At 52.5% G+C, this 16,460-nt stretch overlaps 2 protein-coding genes across 2 annotated transcripts in view; one reads left to right on the plus strand and one right to left on the minus strand.

Annotated features, from left to right (window-relative positions):
- Positions 1 to 6,960, plus strand: part of AKNA (AT-hook transcription factor) — a 42,681-nt gene extending 35,721 nt beyond the window's left edge. Inside the window, exons 20-22 of the mRNA XM_060014268.1 lie at positions 1,257 to 1,373; positions 1,642 to 1,834; positions 5,763 to 6,960. Coding sequence (XP_059870251.1) covers positions 1,257 to 1,373; positions 1,642 to 1,834; positions 5,763 to 6,006 — 554 coding nt within the window. The 3' untranslated portion in view covers positions 6,007 to 6,960. The remainder of the gene's footprint in view (positions 1 to 1,256; positions 1,374 to 1,641; positions 1,835 to 5,762) is intronic.
- A 3,242-nt stretch (positions 6,961 to 10,202) lies between these two features.
- LOC132427129 (alpha-1-acid glycoprotein) lies at positions 10,203 to 13,901 on the minus strand. The gene is made up of 6 exons (XM_060014269.1): positions 13,738 to 13,901; positions 13,201 to 13,343; positions 12,876 to 12,946; positions 11,933 to 12,040; positions 11,685 to 11,788; positions 10,203 to 10,379 (listed from the first exon to the last, which is right to left on the minus strand). Exons 1-6 carry the CDS (start codon positions 13,852 to 13,854, stop codon positions 10,314 to 10,316), a joined length of 609 nt encoding a protein of 202 aa, XP_059870252.1. The 5' UTR covers positions 13,855 to 13,901; the 3' UTR covers positions 10,203 to 10,313.
- Between the last annotated feature and the right edge of the window lie 2,559 nt (positions 13,902 to 16,460).

The raw sequence follows: 16,460 nt of genomic DNA on the forward strand, positions 1-16,460 counted from the left end.
CCCTCTGTCCTCCCTCCACTCCTCACTCTTTCCCCCAAACCCAAGAGTTTAGGGGAAGAGTAGTGGGGAGAGAAGTGGCCTGCGAATATGGACACCAGGTTCTAGTCCCCGTTCTGCCACCGACACGCTATGTGACATTAGGCAAGTTCCTTAACGTCTCTGAGCCTCAGGTCCACATCCATAATGAAAGGTTTGGAGATGGTCTCTGAGGCCCTTTCAAGCAATAATGATGATCATGATGGAGCTGTCGTTTATCAAGCCGTTACTATATACAGGGCAACATGCTAAGGGTTGTACTAACATTAATCCTCACAACCCTATGAAGTAGGTTTTGCACATTTTATGACTATGTCCATTATATGAGTGAAGAAACTGAGGCTCCGAGAAGTAAGTAACTTGCCCAAGGGCACACAACTTACGAGTGGTAGAGGCAGGATTTGAACCCAGGTCTTTGTGACTCTGAAGCCCTGGCTCTTCACCACTAGATGGCTGCGCCTTTGCTAGAGTCCCAACAAGCCTACCACTCATTCATTATTCAGCACCTTCCCATACTGGGCCCTGGGCCTTGTCCCTAACAAACTCTTCAGCTAAGCAGATGAAACTGAATGGTCAGAACTGGGGTGGGGGAGCACATAGCTCAGCCCGGTGGGTGGTGGGACTTCCCAGAGGGAGTGACGCTGAGCTGAGGCCTGAAGGAGAAGCAGATGGACCCTGGAATTCTCCCAGTTGTGGCGCTGAGGATTTGTACAGGAAGAGAACCAGGATGCCCACTCTCCTTCTGCTCACTAGGCCTCCACTGACTCGCCCTGGTGCCCAGGGGCCGTTGTGGGCTGGTCCCACCTGGAGAATGGGCCTGTGTCACTGTGGAGGATGACCCGTAGGTACAAGGGCTCCAGTCGGGAGAACCAGGCTTGAGATCAGACAGAGGACCACTGCTTCCCAGCTCTGAGACTTGGCAAATTATTCAACCTTCTGCAGCCTCAGTTTGCCCATCTGTAAAATGGGGGAGTGATGATGGTAGCTAGACCAGTGGCTTGTTGGATTTGATCAACTAATGCATGAAGACCCTGAGCAGAGGGCCTGGCTCAGGAGATGCCTCTCAGTGTCATGGTTACCATCAATATTGCTGTCACCCAGTGGGGGCCGCTTGTCTCCTCTGCAGTGGTCCCTGAGGGAAGCTCAGTGCTGCGGGAGGCTTGTGGGGGCCCAGTGACTTAGACATGAGCCTCTCCTGACGTCTCTGCCTCCTCTTCCAGGTGATGCTGTCACCAAGGACCCACTGGGACCATCTCACACTGAGACCCAGCGATGTCCGCTGTGTGGTCGAGTTGGGTCCTCCTCCAAGGGGGAGGGCCCAGACTCAGCCGGCTCTGGTAGGGACAGATGCTCCGTCTCTTCCCCCAGCTCCCCTGGATTCCGGCGTGGGCCCCTGGGAGGGGGCACTTAGCCGGGGTGGCAGCTTGCGCAGTCTGGGATGGAGCAAACTGGATGAGAGTCGGCTTCCCCAAAGCGAGGCACTCCCGGCATGGCCGGCCCCGTGTCCAGCTCTAATGGGGCTGGTGGGGCTGGGAGGACCCTCTGTTCTCTGTTGGATCTTCCCAAGTGGTGAGACTGTGTCTCTCTGGTGTCCCTCCCTGACAGCACCGGAAATGGCCGCCACCAGGAGAAACGCATCTTCTACCTCCAGCCCCAAACAAAGGAGCAAGCGGACAGGGTCGTCGCCCGCGCCGCCTCCTGCACTGTGGTATCTGGCTGCCGCGCCCTCAGCGCCAGCCCCTCCTGCCTTTACCTACGTCTCCTCGGTTCCCCTCGTGCCTTATCCATCAGCCACTGTGTAAGAACCTTCCGTTCCCACCCTCTTAGCCTTTCGGTCTGAATCGCTTAACAATTGGCATTCAGACCTGAGTTGGGTAGCTGAGAACTCGGGCACTGAGTAGTCCTGTGTTTCCCCCCGCCAACACTCATGCAGTCACTCAACAAACCCTGAATGCTCCCTGGGCACCAGTGAGAGTGCTTGGCCCTGGGGACCCAGCAGTGAAGGAGGCTGGCAGAGGGCCTCAGGGGGACCTAGGACCTTAACCATCTTCCATCTCCTTATGGGACTTCTCAGAGAGCAAGTAATACTTTTTCAAAAACTAGGCTTTATTTTTAGAACAGTTTTAGATTTATAGAGAAATGGAACAGATAACACAGGGAGTTCTCCTATACCACCCCCCAAACACAGTTTCTTCTGTTATAAACTTCTCACCTTGATATGGTATAGTGCAGTTAGTGAACCATGATTAATACATTGTTATTAACTAAAGTCCACAGTTCGTTCAGGTTTCTTAGTTTTTACCCGAAGTGCTTTTTCTGTTCCAGGATCCCCCCCACCCCACACGTTACCTCATGCATTTAGTTGTCACATCTCTCAGGCTCCTCCTGGCTGAGACAGTTTCGCAGACGTTCCTTGTTCCCGATGGCCTTGACAGTTTATAGGCATACGGGTCAGGTCCACGGCCAGAGGAGCAATCACTTTTCACATGGACTTGGATGTACCATCAGTCAAGACAGAAAAAGCACAGCAGTTGAGGCGGAAATGGTCCAGGTTTTAGAGTCAGAGCTGTACTGGCATCCGGTCTGCCGCTTATTAGTGGTGTGGCCTTGGTAAAGCTACTTCCTCTCTGAGCCTCGCTTTTCCCATCTGTTAAATGGGGTCAGAGTCTCAGTCACGTACAGTTGTATGAGGATTGAATGAGGCAGGTGGCGAGAGCCCCACGAGCTGTTTGTGGGGTTCGTAGTGCGGTACCAGCAAATGCTCTTTGCTGAATAAACGGCAGCTTTTGTCATCACAGCAAATGCTGCTGCTGTTAATAGTGTCATTAGTAAGAGGAAAAAATGAGGAAAGGTGGCTTCCACATGACGGGACTGTGCAGGAAAAAAAAGGCCTGGACCCTGGAATTAGGAGATCTTTCTCCTTCTCCTGACTGTCATCAGCTAGTTCTATGCCTCAGTTTCCCTCACTGTAAAATGACTGGGTCGGGGGTCCTCTTCAGTGGTGTGTTGTCAGAAGCCTGTGTCTGTGAGCAGCAAGAGGCCAGAGTTTCCATCAGGGCTGGCGCTTGGCAGGAGCAGAGGCCCAGGCTCCATCCAGCTCCATGAGGAGTCCTGCGTACAGCGCGGTTTCTTGCTTTCCTCTCAGCTGAGACGGGGTGGGTCGTTAAGGAACCCTCTGCTCCAGCAGTTAAGAGAGGCCATACTGCATGCTCAGGCCTCTGATTCGTTGGACAGGAAAGGGTTTGCCTGGAATTTGGTGGCCCAGGAGAAAGCTCTGAGCGTCCACGGTAGCCATGGGTCTCTACTTCTGAGGTCATTCCAGATCCTTCCAGGCTCAGACCTGTGGGCAGAACTAGCCAGGTTGGTGTCCTCAGGCCTGGACAGGCCGTGGGGAAGGGGAAAGACCCTGAGCTTTAGTGCCCAACAGACCAGGCCAGCAGGTCACTTTGCTCCTGTGCCTCAGTTTTTCCGTCTGTGAAATGGGTTGTGGTGAGGATGAAATGAAATGATGCATAGCAAGCCCATAGTACATAGAAGGTGGCCAGTAACCATAGTGCTTCTAATGCTACTGGAATTGGGGCTGATGCCACCCTGAAGTTTCTCCAGCTGCCCATCAGCAGGACCGAGCATGCTCAGTGGCTGAGGCCAGGAACCCTTAGAAAGCTGAATGGGCCTGTGCTGCCGCCTGCTGGCCAGCCACCTTATAGCCTCTGCACCAGAGGCTTTCTAGCCAGTTTTTTGGTTTTGGGGGGTTTCTTGGTTGTTGTTTGTTCTGTTTTGTAGCTTCTCCCCTAGGGGGAGTTTGGGGTAACTTTCAGGCCAAGCTGGTCGTCAGAATTATCAGAAGGCAGGGGTGTGTGGGAACCCAGTACTTACACCAGCTAGTCTGCCCTTAAGGAGGGAACTGGATTCAAGAAGCCCATTCATTCAGTTCAGATGATACGTACCAGCATCTCCTGGGAGCTAATTAGCTCTGGGTTTAAATCCAGCACTGCTCCTTCCAGCTCTTTGACTCTGGCGGAGTCCTCAGTAGCTGACATTTACAGAGCACTGGGCATACAGAGCTTTTAACCTGAATTTTCCTATTGGATCTACCCTGGGAGGTAGCTAAATATGGCTGTTTTCCATGGAGAAACGGACCCCTTGAGAATGATGTAGCTTGTTCATGGTCATGCGGGTGGCCAGGATTTGGGGAGCTTCCTGCATCACTTAGCTTCTCCGAGCTTCACTTTGCTCATCTGTAAGATAGGTATAAAAGTACCTACCGAGTAATCAAGACAGTGCTGGTAAAGGGCTTATCTCAGAGCCTGGCAAACGGGTCCTGAGGATGAGGCTGCCAGCCCCAGGCCAGGCGCCCTGTGTAACTGAGGAACCGCCAAACCGCTTTCCCAAGTAGTGGCACCATCTTACACTCCCACCAGCAGTGTTTGAGGGTTCCTGTCTCCCCACATCCTCACAGACGCTCATGGCTATCTTTTTGCTTTTAGCAGTGAGTGTCTCTGAGGACACCCAGTGGGTGGGGAGTGTGTGAAGTGGCATCTCATGTGGTTTTGATTTGCATTTCCCTGCTGGCTAATGATGTTGAGCATCTTTTCATGTGCTTGTTGGCCATTTGTACATCTTGTTTGGAGAGACATCTGTTCAGATCCTAGCAAAGCCCTTTTTTCACACTGTGCAATAATGCAATTTAGAAAGTGAAGGGTCAGGAATAAGACCAGAGTTTACAGCATGCCAAGCAAAACACCAGTGAATGTCTCCGGCCAAGTTCTCCTAAACCCATTCCTGCTCTATTTAGGGAACATGCTTCTTTGTCCCTCTCTCTCCTACACACTTTACTCCACAGGTGCCACGCCCTCTTCCTGCCCAGCATCGGTTTCTTTGAACCCTAAACTTGGCATCCTTGGAGGAATGCAGTTGTCATTTCTTGGAGAAACCTGTGCTTCAGCTCATGGCTCCTCAGCCGGTTTTCCCCAGAACTTTTTTTTTTTTTTTTTGCTGTACACGGGCCTCTCACTGTTGTGGCCTCTCCCGTTGCGGAGCACAGGCTCCGGACGCGCAGGCTCAGCGGCCATGGCTCACGGGCCCAGCCGCTCTGCAGCATGTGGGATCTTCCCGGACCGGGGCACAAACCCGCGTCCCCTGCATCGGCAGGCGGACTCTCAACCACTGCGCCACCAGGGAAGCCCCCCAGCACTTTTAAACAACACCATACATTCCTGCAGGACCAGGCTGGGGGGGATGAGTGGAGCCAGACCCTCTCACTCCTGCAGAATCCTAATTATTATTATCACGTTTCTCCAGCGCTCCACACCTGACAAATAGGGCTCCATACATGACCTCTCTGAGGAAGGGGCTTTGCTCCAGAGCCTGGGGTGAGCCTGTTCTCCCAGGCTCTCAGACTAGAAGCTCCAAGAAGGCGGCGGACGGGGTCCGTGTTGTTCATTCACCGTGATGACCTCAGGCCCTAGTGCACTGGCTGGCACATATATGTTCCATTAGCATTTGTTCAATGAACGGGTAGATGAAACAGACCATTTTTTGGGGACTGTTCTGGTTCAGGCACTCCCGTTTACCTTGCTTCACCCCTCTAACACATCCCTCAGCGGGGCTCCTTTTTCCCATTTTAGAGGTGAAGAACCTGAGACTCAGAATGTAGGGGCCGAGCTGGGGCTGAGAAGCCCCCAGCCCTCTCCGCGGTCAGTGAACGCACTCGCGTCTCTCCCCAGGTACTACGCGCCTGCAGCACCTACCTCAGCCCGAGCAGCTGCTGAGTGGCCCCCCGCAGTCTCCGCTCGGCCGGCCGGGAGACCCCGCCACTCCATCCAGCTGGACCTGGAGGAGCTCAACAAGGCCCTGAGCCGAGCGGTCCAGGCTGCCGAGAGCGTCCGCTCCACCACCAAGCTCATGAGTCGCTCCCTGTCGGCCGACCTGCGCCAGGCCCGCGGCCTGCGGGGCTCCTGCCTCTTCTGACTGCGCTCAAGGCTCAGAGACGCACGGGGGGCAGGGCTGGGCAGTCCCTGTCGCCCTGGAAGCCCCGCAGACCCTCGTGAGGAGGGCTCCCTCCGCACCGGCCCTGCCTGCTCAGCCTCCGTGTTTCCAGAACGGAAAGGGTGTCAGCTGGTCCTCCAGAGAAGTCACTTCCTAGGGACCAGCCCTGAAGGAGGTGCTGGGACTGAGGCCACCATCTGTCCAGATGCCATCTCTGGGAGGCTCCTGGTCCTGCATGTGTCCATCTCTGGCTAACAATATGTATTTTATATATGGATGGACAGATTCCTGTTTTTCAAACTGAAGCATTTTCCTGGTCTTGGATTCTTCTTAGGAGGCCAGATAAGAAGGGACAGGGCCAGGGTCTCTGGCGAAAACTTGTCCACCACCTGTGACCAGCCACTCCAGAGTAGGTGTCTCTGGGAAGGACGTGGTGGGGACCTTTCTCCTGGTGACTGGTGGTCAGTGGGGCACTTTGAGGCCATTGGGATATCTCAGGATGACACACACCCAGCTTCTCCATAGTTGAGAGGCCTTTCCCGTGGGTCTGCTGGGATGGAGACACCCCCCGGAGGGCCCAGAAAGCCATCCACCATGGTCCCCCTCAGTACCTCATCCCGAGACCCCCGGCTCTACCCTGGGACCCCCGTGGAATTGAGCCAGCGGCCAGCTTCCTGCCAGGTCCTTGTCTGTGGCCATGAGGCCAGGCCATCTCCTGCTCCCTGACCTTGTAGCAGCTCAGACTTCAGCTTTTCTGGAATGTGTGTGCGTCAGTGATATTTGTATATTTGGGACATTAAAAAATCTATTTTCGTTATGAGAGCAAATAAAGAAGAGTGAATATTGATCTTAAGAAATGAGAGCCAAAACCAAAAACATTCCCAAAGCCGCCCACATCTGTGGTGTGTGTCATCCACTTGTGGTTTCTAAAGTCAAGTTTGTGGGGTGAAAGATTTGGTGTCAAGTGGAGCCCTCCCCCGAGGGACCGGTTGGGTGCACATCTCCAGACTGCCTGCCTACCTCCCTTCAGTGCCTTCTGTCTCTCCAGCTTTCCCCCTCAGAACCATAAAGCTTTCCACTGGAGGGGCCTGCGAGGAGAGGCCGTCAGACCAAGCTTCTTTTATGTGACACACAGCAAATTGGTGTCTGCAAGAGCATGAGCCTGGACTCTCTTTCCAGTGCTCCTTTTGGCAGCAAACAGCAACAACAGCTGCCATTTACTGAGCGCCTCCTAGATGCCAATCCTTAGCTAAGTGACCCACTGTGCGCCCATTTTATTGATGAGGAGACCGAGGTTCCGAATGTGCGAACTCACGATGGTCTGACTCCAAAGTCCATATACTTTGTCACTGTTTTTTCCTCCTTAAACCTCCATGACTTTTTCCTCCCCAGCTCCTGCTTCCCTTTCCCTTGGCCTTTTCTTCAGTCTTCCCCACCTCTCATCTCACTTGCTTCTCCCGGCCCTCCAGGACTCATTTCTATTTCATTTTCCAGCTGATCCTTCTCAGGAGAGTTGAAAACAGCATCTTGCCGAGATGGGAGATTTCTTGTTGGTTCTGAGCCTCCAGATCCACAACCTCATGGGAAGGTGGATGGGAAGGGGGAGCCCGAGGGGGGGTGCAGAGCAGTGTCTCCAGCCTCAGTGCCCTGGGCACAGCATGGCTGCAGCTCTGAACAAAGGATGCTGAGGTCTTGGTTCTGTGGCTCTTTGGAGGACACTGGCCCGTGAGCCACGGGACTGGGTGTCAGGAGCCAGGGTTATGGTCCTGTCACTCCAAATGGCTTAGGACGCTTGCACATAGAATGACTCCAATCGTTCAGCCCAATTTCTCTGCCACCTGTGTGGTGCTGCTTCCCTCACATGACCGTCACAAAGCCCTTGTGTCTGGAAGGAGACCATCCTTCCTTGTTGGAATCCTGGCTTCAGACGCTCAGTCCTCTTTATGCCTCTAAGTGGGCCAGCCTCAGACGTGGCCCCATGGCGAGGGCTCCAAGCACATTTGCAAGATGGCTGGATTCGAGGGACCAACCTTACCCTAGGTATCCTACCTTCCTCCTGGGTGTCAGGTGGGCACTCTGGGGACATCTCATGGAGACACAGCCCCTCTGGCCTGGCCCCAAGTCCTCCGAGTCTCCCCCATCCTGCCCCTGCCCTGGCCCAGACACCCGCCTCTTCCAGGATGCTCACAGCAGCCTCCGTGTAGGTCTTCCTGCCTCCGCTCTGGGCCCTCCTAACTCGCCTCCCCAGATGGCCAGGCTGACATCTAAATAAGGGCCCTACACAGTAAAGGGAGCTCGGATGAGAGTCCCCCTGCAATCTCATACCAGGACCTCCAGAGCCGCTCCACAGGGCCTGCGGCCTCTGCTGCAATTCACTGGCTCACCAGGTGCCCTCAGGGTAGCTGCTCCCCAACTGCGGTCTCCTCACTCCTGCCCTGTCCATGCCTTTATCCCACCATGTCCACTCTCGTCAGGATCGTCCCAGCTCCCTCGCCAAGTGAAAGACTGATCTTTCCATTTTGTTCCCGAGTGTGAACGAGCCCCATGCCCTTCCCAGGGCCCCAGGCTTAGATCAGAGCTGAAGAAGACACGTGGGGACACGTGGGGAGTAGGGGGCGTCAGGAAGGGAGGTTGTCTGTGACGTGCTGACGTTAAAACCAGTTTCCTCCTCAACAGTGTCCAAACTGGGCAAGCCTTGCTGGGTGAAAAACTGAAAACATACAGCTGAGTCTGAAAGAAATGAACGGTGGTCCAAACGTGCTCGTGTTTACACGAGTCTCCCTCCTGTCTCACCTGCATGGACTTCTGACTAACAACGCGTCTTTTATTTTAACTCCTGGTGATGTTTTTTGTTTTTGTTTTTGTTTTTGTTTTTGCGGTATGCGGGCCTCTCATTGTTGTGGCCTCTCCCGCTGCGGAGCACAGGCTCCGGACGCGCAGGCTCAGCGGCCATGGCTCACGGGCCCAGCCGCTCCGCGGCATGTGGGATCTTCCCGGACCGGGGCACGAACCCGCGTCCCCTGCATCGGCAGGCGGACTCTCAACCACTGCGCCACCAGGGAAGCCCCCCCAGTGATGTTTTGAGGTAGAATAAGCTCAGTGTTTTCCTTCTGCTCAGACTGCTGTCTTTTTGTATCCACTGTTTGCTGAGGCAGACTCCCTTCTCTGATGGAGCCCTGGGCTCTAGGTAGGTAATTCTGTGGGTGAGCACAAGCCATACGCTCGGACGTGTCCGCAATTCACTTCGCCTGATTTAAGGACGGATGAGGATCTACTTACAGATGAAGACTAGGCAGGCGAGCGTGGTTGTTTTGTATGTAAGCAAGACCAAAATGAAGATGATAAGCAGAAAACTGTGGAATTTTGTGCTCTGTGGAAAGCACCCTAATTGGTTCAGGATGAAGGTTTGGTTTCCTTTTCCTTCTCCCTCCAGACCCAGCTACTTGGGGATGCTGCCGTGCGTGGGCCAGCCTGCTTCCTGACTTGGTAACAGGGCACCCCTGTGACCTTCATAATCAAGTGACAGGGACTCTATTTCATGTACTTAAGAGGAGAAACTTTCCTTCATTCCTGAAAGGATTTACTTTAGGAAACGCGATATGATCTGATAAGATTCTTGAAAACTCTTTTAAAAAATATTGATCATCAGTTTCTTGGTGACACCTGGGAGAAATTTTGATATGAATGGTGAAATTTTGACGATATCTCATGAATTGAGCGAAAATAAAACCAAACTGATTCATCTTTTAAAAATAAATAAATAGATAAATAATAAAGTAAGGGCCCTTGTGTTCAGCACCACACTCCTGGGTCCTCACCACCCTCTATCTACCTGAATTCCTCTTCAGGGTCCTCCGCTTCGATGTTCCTTAAACAGATCATTGGCTTGCAGCGGGAACAGCAGGTGTTATCAAGCTCCTAATCTTTCTAGAGTGGTTCAGATGCCCCTTCCAGGTAGCCTTCCCAGACTTCCCCACTGGAGAAGGAAGCTTCCCTGTGCTGGGCTCCCACAGCACTCAGTGCATATAGTCATCCATCCTGGCACAGGTGCTGGGAATGATAGCAAAGGCCCTTCCAACCAAGGATCAACTCAGGGCAGTGGTCGGCCGCGGCTCAACTGAGGCGGGCACAACATGAATGAACGAATGAACAAACGAACAAGCAAATGACAACCTGACTGTACCACAACAGACGCTTTATTGATGCAACTGAGGGAAAGAGCTGAGATACGAAGGGTGAGCCGGAGGCTGAGGATGGGCCCGCAGAGTCCCCAAGGTCCTAACCCAATGCTAGGACCCTTCCTCTTCCTTCTTCCTTTCCTCCTCGTGCTGCATATGCAGTGGTCCGCACAGATCCTGGTGGGAGAAGACAACACATGATCGGGGGAGGGTGGGGGGGTCTTCTGGGGGAAGAGGGAAGTAAGCTCTGGACTGTAGTTCCAGCCCAAGCAGGGCTTCAGCTGGGTGACCCTGGGCAAGTCATTCTCTCTCTCTGAGTCTCAGCTTACTCACCTCTGAAATGGAGGCTCAAACCCTTAACACCTGGCATGTCTGAGCACTTATGACTTGCCATGCCCTTCTGTTGATCTCCTGGATTCCTCACACCATTTTTTTTTCTTTTATTTTTTTGCGGTATGCGGGCCTCTCACTGTTGTGGCCTCTCCCGTTGCGGAGCACAGGCTCCAGACGCGCAGGCTCAGTGGCCATGGCTCACGGGCCTAGCCGCTCTGCGACATGTGGGATCCTCCTGGACCGGGGCACGAACCCGTGTCCCCTGCATCGGCAGGCGGACTCTCAACCACTGTGCCACCAGGGAAGCCCCCTCACACCATTTTGAAGATGACGGGAGTGAGGCTCATGGTGACCTGCGGCCTGTCCGAGGTCCCCCGGCCAGTGGACGGGGGCAGCAGGCTGCTGGCCACGGGACCAACTCCAGTGTCTGTGTTCATACGCCTTTTCCCGGGGTTCCCGAAAGCAGGGGATGATTTGTGCCACCGGTGGTCACGGGAAATGACCTCTGGTGGCACAAATCTGTCTAGATGGAGACGTTTTTATTTTAATAATCATGAAAGTATTTCACATGTATCCACAAACGTGTAACCAGTTTTTGGTTTTCGTAACCAGTTTAAATCAGCTCTGTGATTTCAGATATGATTACACAGGACGAGACCATGTAAAGCCTTGCATTTAACACAGGTTTAAAAGAAAGTATTAAGAAGATTATACAGATAATGCTCAGTTCCAGCAAAAATTGGGACGGTGGCCCTGGACTTGCAGTTTGGGTGACACCTAAAACCACAAGACTGATTCCCCATCACACGGACATTAGAAGCCTGGGGGTGTGGCAGGCAGCTGTAAGTGATCATTCCCCGTGTGCGTGTCTCTTTCCCAAGTTCACCACACCTTGGCTATGCTCTTCCCCTCCTGTTAGCCTTTACAATCCTCCCCACCTGCTCCAGGCGTCCTCCCTGATTCCCAGTGACTTTTCCCTCCTGGGCACTCATCCATCACCCGGGGGCCCTGCAGTGAGGCAGGTGCTTAAACAGGATATCCTGCCTCGCTGTGCAGCTTTGACTGACAGCTTCCCTCTCTGGGCCTCTGAGGCTGCCCAAGGTGGGACCACCCTCAGGGGGGCCACTGCCCGGTCCTCCTTGCACTTACCTTTTTCTCATCGCTGTATGTGATTTCTGACTCGTGAATGCCTATGCACTTGATGGTATCAAGGAACTCTTTCTTCTGCTCCTGGGTCACCTCTGGCTTGTCGGCTACAGGACGGAGCAAGGGGGCCGGGTGAGGATGATGGGGGACCTAAGTGGGAGGCCAGGGAGGGCTGGGGTGCTGGGGGTCCCGCCCGAGTAGTGGTGGTCCTGGGGTGAGGCTTGGGTGGAGTGGGAGTTTGAGGTGTTTACCATAGAAGGACATGCCCACGTTCTTCTTGCCGTTCCAGGAGGCAGAAAGAATGAAGGTCTTGGGGTGCTTGGTGAGCAGCAGGTCAGCAAAGTGTTCTTTACCCGACTCTGGAGGAGAGAGCCTCTGATGAGACCACGGGGGCGGCACAACAGTTCCTGTCTCACGGGGGAGGAACCTGGGTGTGCCCAGGGCCACACAGCCAACCAGTGAAGACCAGGGGTTGTCTTAGGCCACTGGTCACTCGCTCCTCCTGTGTGCCAGGCTCTGCACTGAGCACTCTCTATCTGTGGAATCATAGGAGCCTCACATGGACCATGGCTGTCAGAGCCTTTCTCCCCATTTTACAGATGAGGAAATCAAGCCCAGACAGGAGCCTTGGGGCTGCAAAGTGGTGTCCGTTCAATTCCGTCAGCATTTGTGTGCTCCTACTAGGAGCCCTCTCTGCAGTGATGGTGGGGAAATGGGCGAAGTCACTGCCTGCCCAATGCAGGCTCCCACCCTTAGCTCCCCGAAGATAAGGAGTTTTCCCCGAAGATAAGGAGTAGTAGACAGAGAGGTAGGACTGGAGCCAGTCTGGGGTTTAGATCCTATTTCTAATTATAAGCTGTGTGACCTCGGGGAAACTACTTGACGTCTCTGTTTCCTCATCTGGTCACTGTACTGTCCTCCTAGGGTTGTTTGTGAGTATTAAGGGGATTAATCCATATAAAGCACTTCAAACAGTGCCTGGCACATAGTAAGAGCTCAACAATGTTGGCAGTTATTACTGATTATTTGCTGTGTGCAGGCACTGGGGCCACAGAGATATAAAAGGTGGGCCTGTCCCGTGTTCTCTGTGTTCAAAGCCCCCAGGGCCTTAGTCCAGGCCCCCGTCTTTAGGCTGGACAACCCACCATCTCCCCACTCCACACAGCAGCCCTCCACCTGAGGGCTGGGCCTCACCGTATATAGACAAGGTCCCATTCTTGCGATAGACCGTCACGGAGCTGGAGTTGTAGACGCACTTGTTCCCACTACAGTCAGACAGGAGAGGGGAGAAAAGCAGTAAGATGGTCAAGAAGTGGACGGTCACCCATCTCAGTCATTGAGGGCCAAGAGTCAGGTGGCAGTTGGAGTCAATGCCCCCCCCCCCCCCCCCCCCCCCGCCTAGTCCATCAACGGGAAGGCTGAGGCCGGGAGGGAAGATGGACTCGCTCAAGGTTTTTCTGCAGCTGGGAGTGGAAGCCGGAAGCTGAGGCTGAGGGTGAATTGGTGTGTGGGGTCTCACGTGGTCTGGTACTCTCTGAGAATTATCTTGTCCTCCGCGTGCTTGGGCTCAAAGTAAAAGAAAGCTGCCTGGATCGATCTAGCCGACTCGTTGTACTCGGGGTTTCGGAAGGCTGAGCCGATATAAAACCACTTGCCAGAGAGCTGGGGAGAAGCCAGGAACTGGTGATGGAGGCTGGAGCTGAATCCTTGAGAGTCAGCTGGGATGAGAATCAGCAGATCTCTCTCCTCATTTTACAAACAAGGAGACTGGGACCCCAGATGAGGAGTGGACGTGCAAGAGCTCACTTGGAGGACCAGACATCTCCCCTCACCCCACCCTCACCCCTGGGCAGCCCCTCCTTGCCCAGTGCAGAATTGTTCCCTGTTGAGGAACCTTGCAAAGAGGCGTCGGAGTTTGGAGGCAAAGAAATGCCTCCAGAGGCTGGTCAGAATTTCACCCCAGGACCCAGGATAGAAAAGGATGGCATCAGGAGGGCAAAGGGAAGCCCAGAGATGGAAGCAGCTGCCCATGGCACTCAGGGACTTGGGCACTCACCCTGTCCAGGGTGGCATTGGTGATGGGCACCACCGCCGTCAAGTTGGCGCACGCCGGACTCTGGGCGTCCAGCAGAGGAATGAGGCTCAGGACGGCGAGGGCCCAGGGCAGCACCATGCTGAAACCACAAGGCACCTGCCGCCAGGAAGACTGGTGGCTGGAGGGTGCCAGTGACCTTTAAAGTAGCTGTGGGCGGGGCCCTGGAGGCAAGCTATGACACAATCTGGTGAGCTCTTGGAAAAGGTCTTACACAAAACCTTCCCTCCATCCCACAAAGCCAGCTATAGGTAAAGCCCGCAAGTCTAATTTGGGTCCCTGACCTGGAGGAGTTACAAGGGTCCAAAGGTCTGGCTGTTCAAAAGCAAGGTGAATGTGGGCCGGCCTGATATTAGTTAATGTGTTTAGATATTGATAGAGGGGCCTGTCGGCAAACTCTCCTGTTTTCATTCAATTCCTGTCCTACTAAGCGCCAAGACTTGAGAAGGACCCAGCCATACATCAAGGGCTGAAGGCAACTTAGAGAGTTCCCAGGTGAGCTAGGGGAGGGGGGAATGAGCGGGGGAGGGGTTGAGGGGTGGGAGGTGAGGGCAAACGTGGGATCAGTTCCAACTGAGTGTGGTGACACCTGTGAAAGAGCAAAAGTCCAGAGGCCTCCAACCCGGTCCTGGAGGCAGGGACCTTTCCAGAAGAAAGGGGCTTCTAAGTTGAACGTCTATTTCCAGTAAATGTTTTACTTGAATCACCTCTCAGTATCTAAAACAGGAAATTATCTCTGCGATATCCCCACCCCCTGTTATATGAGCTCGCCTCTCTTTTCACCCATATATTCCCAGCCCTGGGACAGTGCCCAGCAAGTAGCGGACGCTCAGTATATACCATGGCATAAATAATTCCATTGTCCATTTGCATTTCTACATGACGGGGTCAAATCTGTATTCGAATAAATAAATACTTTCCAAAAGTACTATTATGATAAGCTTACAATTTTGTATTCTTATTCATTTCATGTATTTTGAATACGTTTTCATGTACCAGTATAGTCAGCAGTTGTAATTTGAATGGACGCATAACCTTTCATTCACTTCTTGGATTCCAACTTCCTTGAGCATGTCCTCCCTTTATATTTATAGCACTTTATTTTATTTTTTCCAGGTTTATTGAAATATAGCTGTCTATAGCATTTTATATTGTGATTTTTTCCTCTGATGATATGTGTCAGAGAGCATCCAAATTTCTTTCAAGAGAAAGAAAAACATATGTCTTTAAAATGCAAGACTTTAGCAATATTTAAAATTGCCCCCCAGATACATACATAAATAAATAAAATAGCCCCCAAACTAGAAACAATTCAGATATCCGCCAACAGGAAAATGGAAAAACAAACGGTGGCATTTTCATACAATGGAATATTACTTAGCAACAAAAAGGAATGAACTACGGATACATGTAACAGCATGAATGCATCTCAAAAACATTACGCTGAACCAAAGAAGCCAGACTCAATAGTGCACGGACTGTATGATTCCATTTATACAAAGTTCTAGAACAGCCAAAACGAATTATAATGGTAGACATCAGATCCGTGGTTGCCTTGTCATCTGACCGCCAAGGGGCATGAGAGAACTTTCTGAAGTAGATGACCATGTTCTGTATTTTCATTGTGGTGGTGTTTACACACGTATGTATATTTGTGAAACTCTTTGAACTGGAAACCAAAAATGTGTGCATTTTACTGTAAGCCAATTATACCTCAATTAAGTTGATTTTCAAAAACCTCTCCCCCAAAAGAGAGAAAACAAAAACGTGATAAACCAAAGAACACTAACGATTTTTAATGCTGCACCAGTCTAGCAATGCAGAAATGATTCTTTCTCTACATCCTTGTCAGAATTGGAATTTCCCTTCTTTTTCTTTTCTTCTTTTTTTTTTTTTTTTTTTTTTTGCCAGCTCAGTTAGTGTTTTGACTTTGCATTGCTCTAATTGGAGTCTTGCAAAATGACTGGAGCTCTTCAAGAGGGAAGAGTGCGGGTGAGGGAGAGTGTGGTATGTGAAGGACCAGGATATGCTCTGTGTGGCTGGAGCCTGTGATGGGGTCGGAGAGATGGGGGCTGATGCTCGGGGACGTTGATGGGAACCCGAGCTGCAGAGCGCGGAAGCCAGGCCGAGGAGTTTGCAGTGGAGTCTGGGGGTGTTGGGGAGAAACGGAAAAATTTTAAGTGAGGTGGAGGGGGGTTGACTAGTCAGACTAGTCAGGGGATGGGGAGGGCAAGAGCAGGAGAACTTGGCAGAGCAGTTGGGCAGTGGCATGGTCCAGGTGTGAGATGATGGGACTGGGCACAGATTCAAGACACTATTTTATGGAGATGCTGAACACCATGTGGGGACGGTGCCACTTTAGACCTGGGCCACTGGGGCCCCTACCTGCAACCCAGAGCTTCAGAGGCCCTCACATACCACACACACACGGACACACACACACATGGACACACACATGCAAAGTTCATTCAGCAACGCACAAGCACCTCTGTCACTTGGGGTCTGGTACCTGGTATTGGCACAGGGTGACCCATAACCCGAAACATCCCTCGTCACAACCAACCGTGTTCAGACCCCAGGGGAAACATTCTTCCCATCTTGTACTCTGTCCTTGAAATATCAGGCATTTGGACATTATATCCAAAGGTCCTGTGGCTTTGCGGGTGATGCTACTGCTGATAAAGTAG

This window comes from Delphinus delphis, chromosome 6 (assembly GCF_949987515.2).
Source record: "Delphinus delphis chromosome 6, mDelDel1.2, whole genome shotgun sequence".
Classification (NCBI taxonomy): Eukaryota; Metazoa; Chordata; class Mammalia; order Artiodactyla; family Delphinidae; genus Delphinus; species Delphinus delphis.

Bases quoted from the DNA above. Each gene is read 5' to 3' on its own strand.
- LOC132427129 (XM_060014269.1), bottom strand. From the start codon at position 13,854: ATGGTGCTGCCCTGGGCCCTCGCCGTCCTGAGCCTCATTCCTCTGCTG. The intron at 13,344-13,737 runs GTGAGTGCCCAA...GCTTCTCCCCAG, and splicing joins CCAATGCCACCCTGGACAGG to CTCTCTGGCAAGTGGTTTTA. The intron at 11,789-11,932 runs GTAAACACCTCA...TCCGTCCTGTAG, and splicing joins CGTGGGCATGTCCTTCTATG to CCGACAAGCCAGAGGTGACC.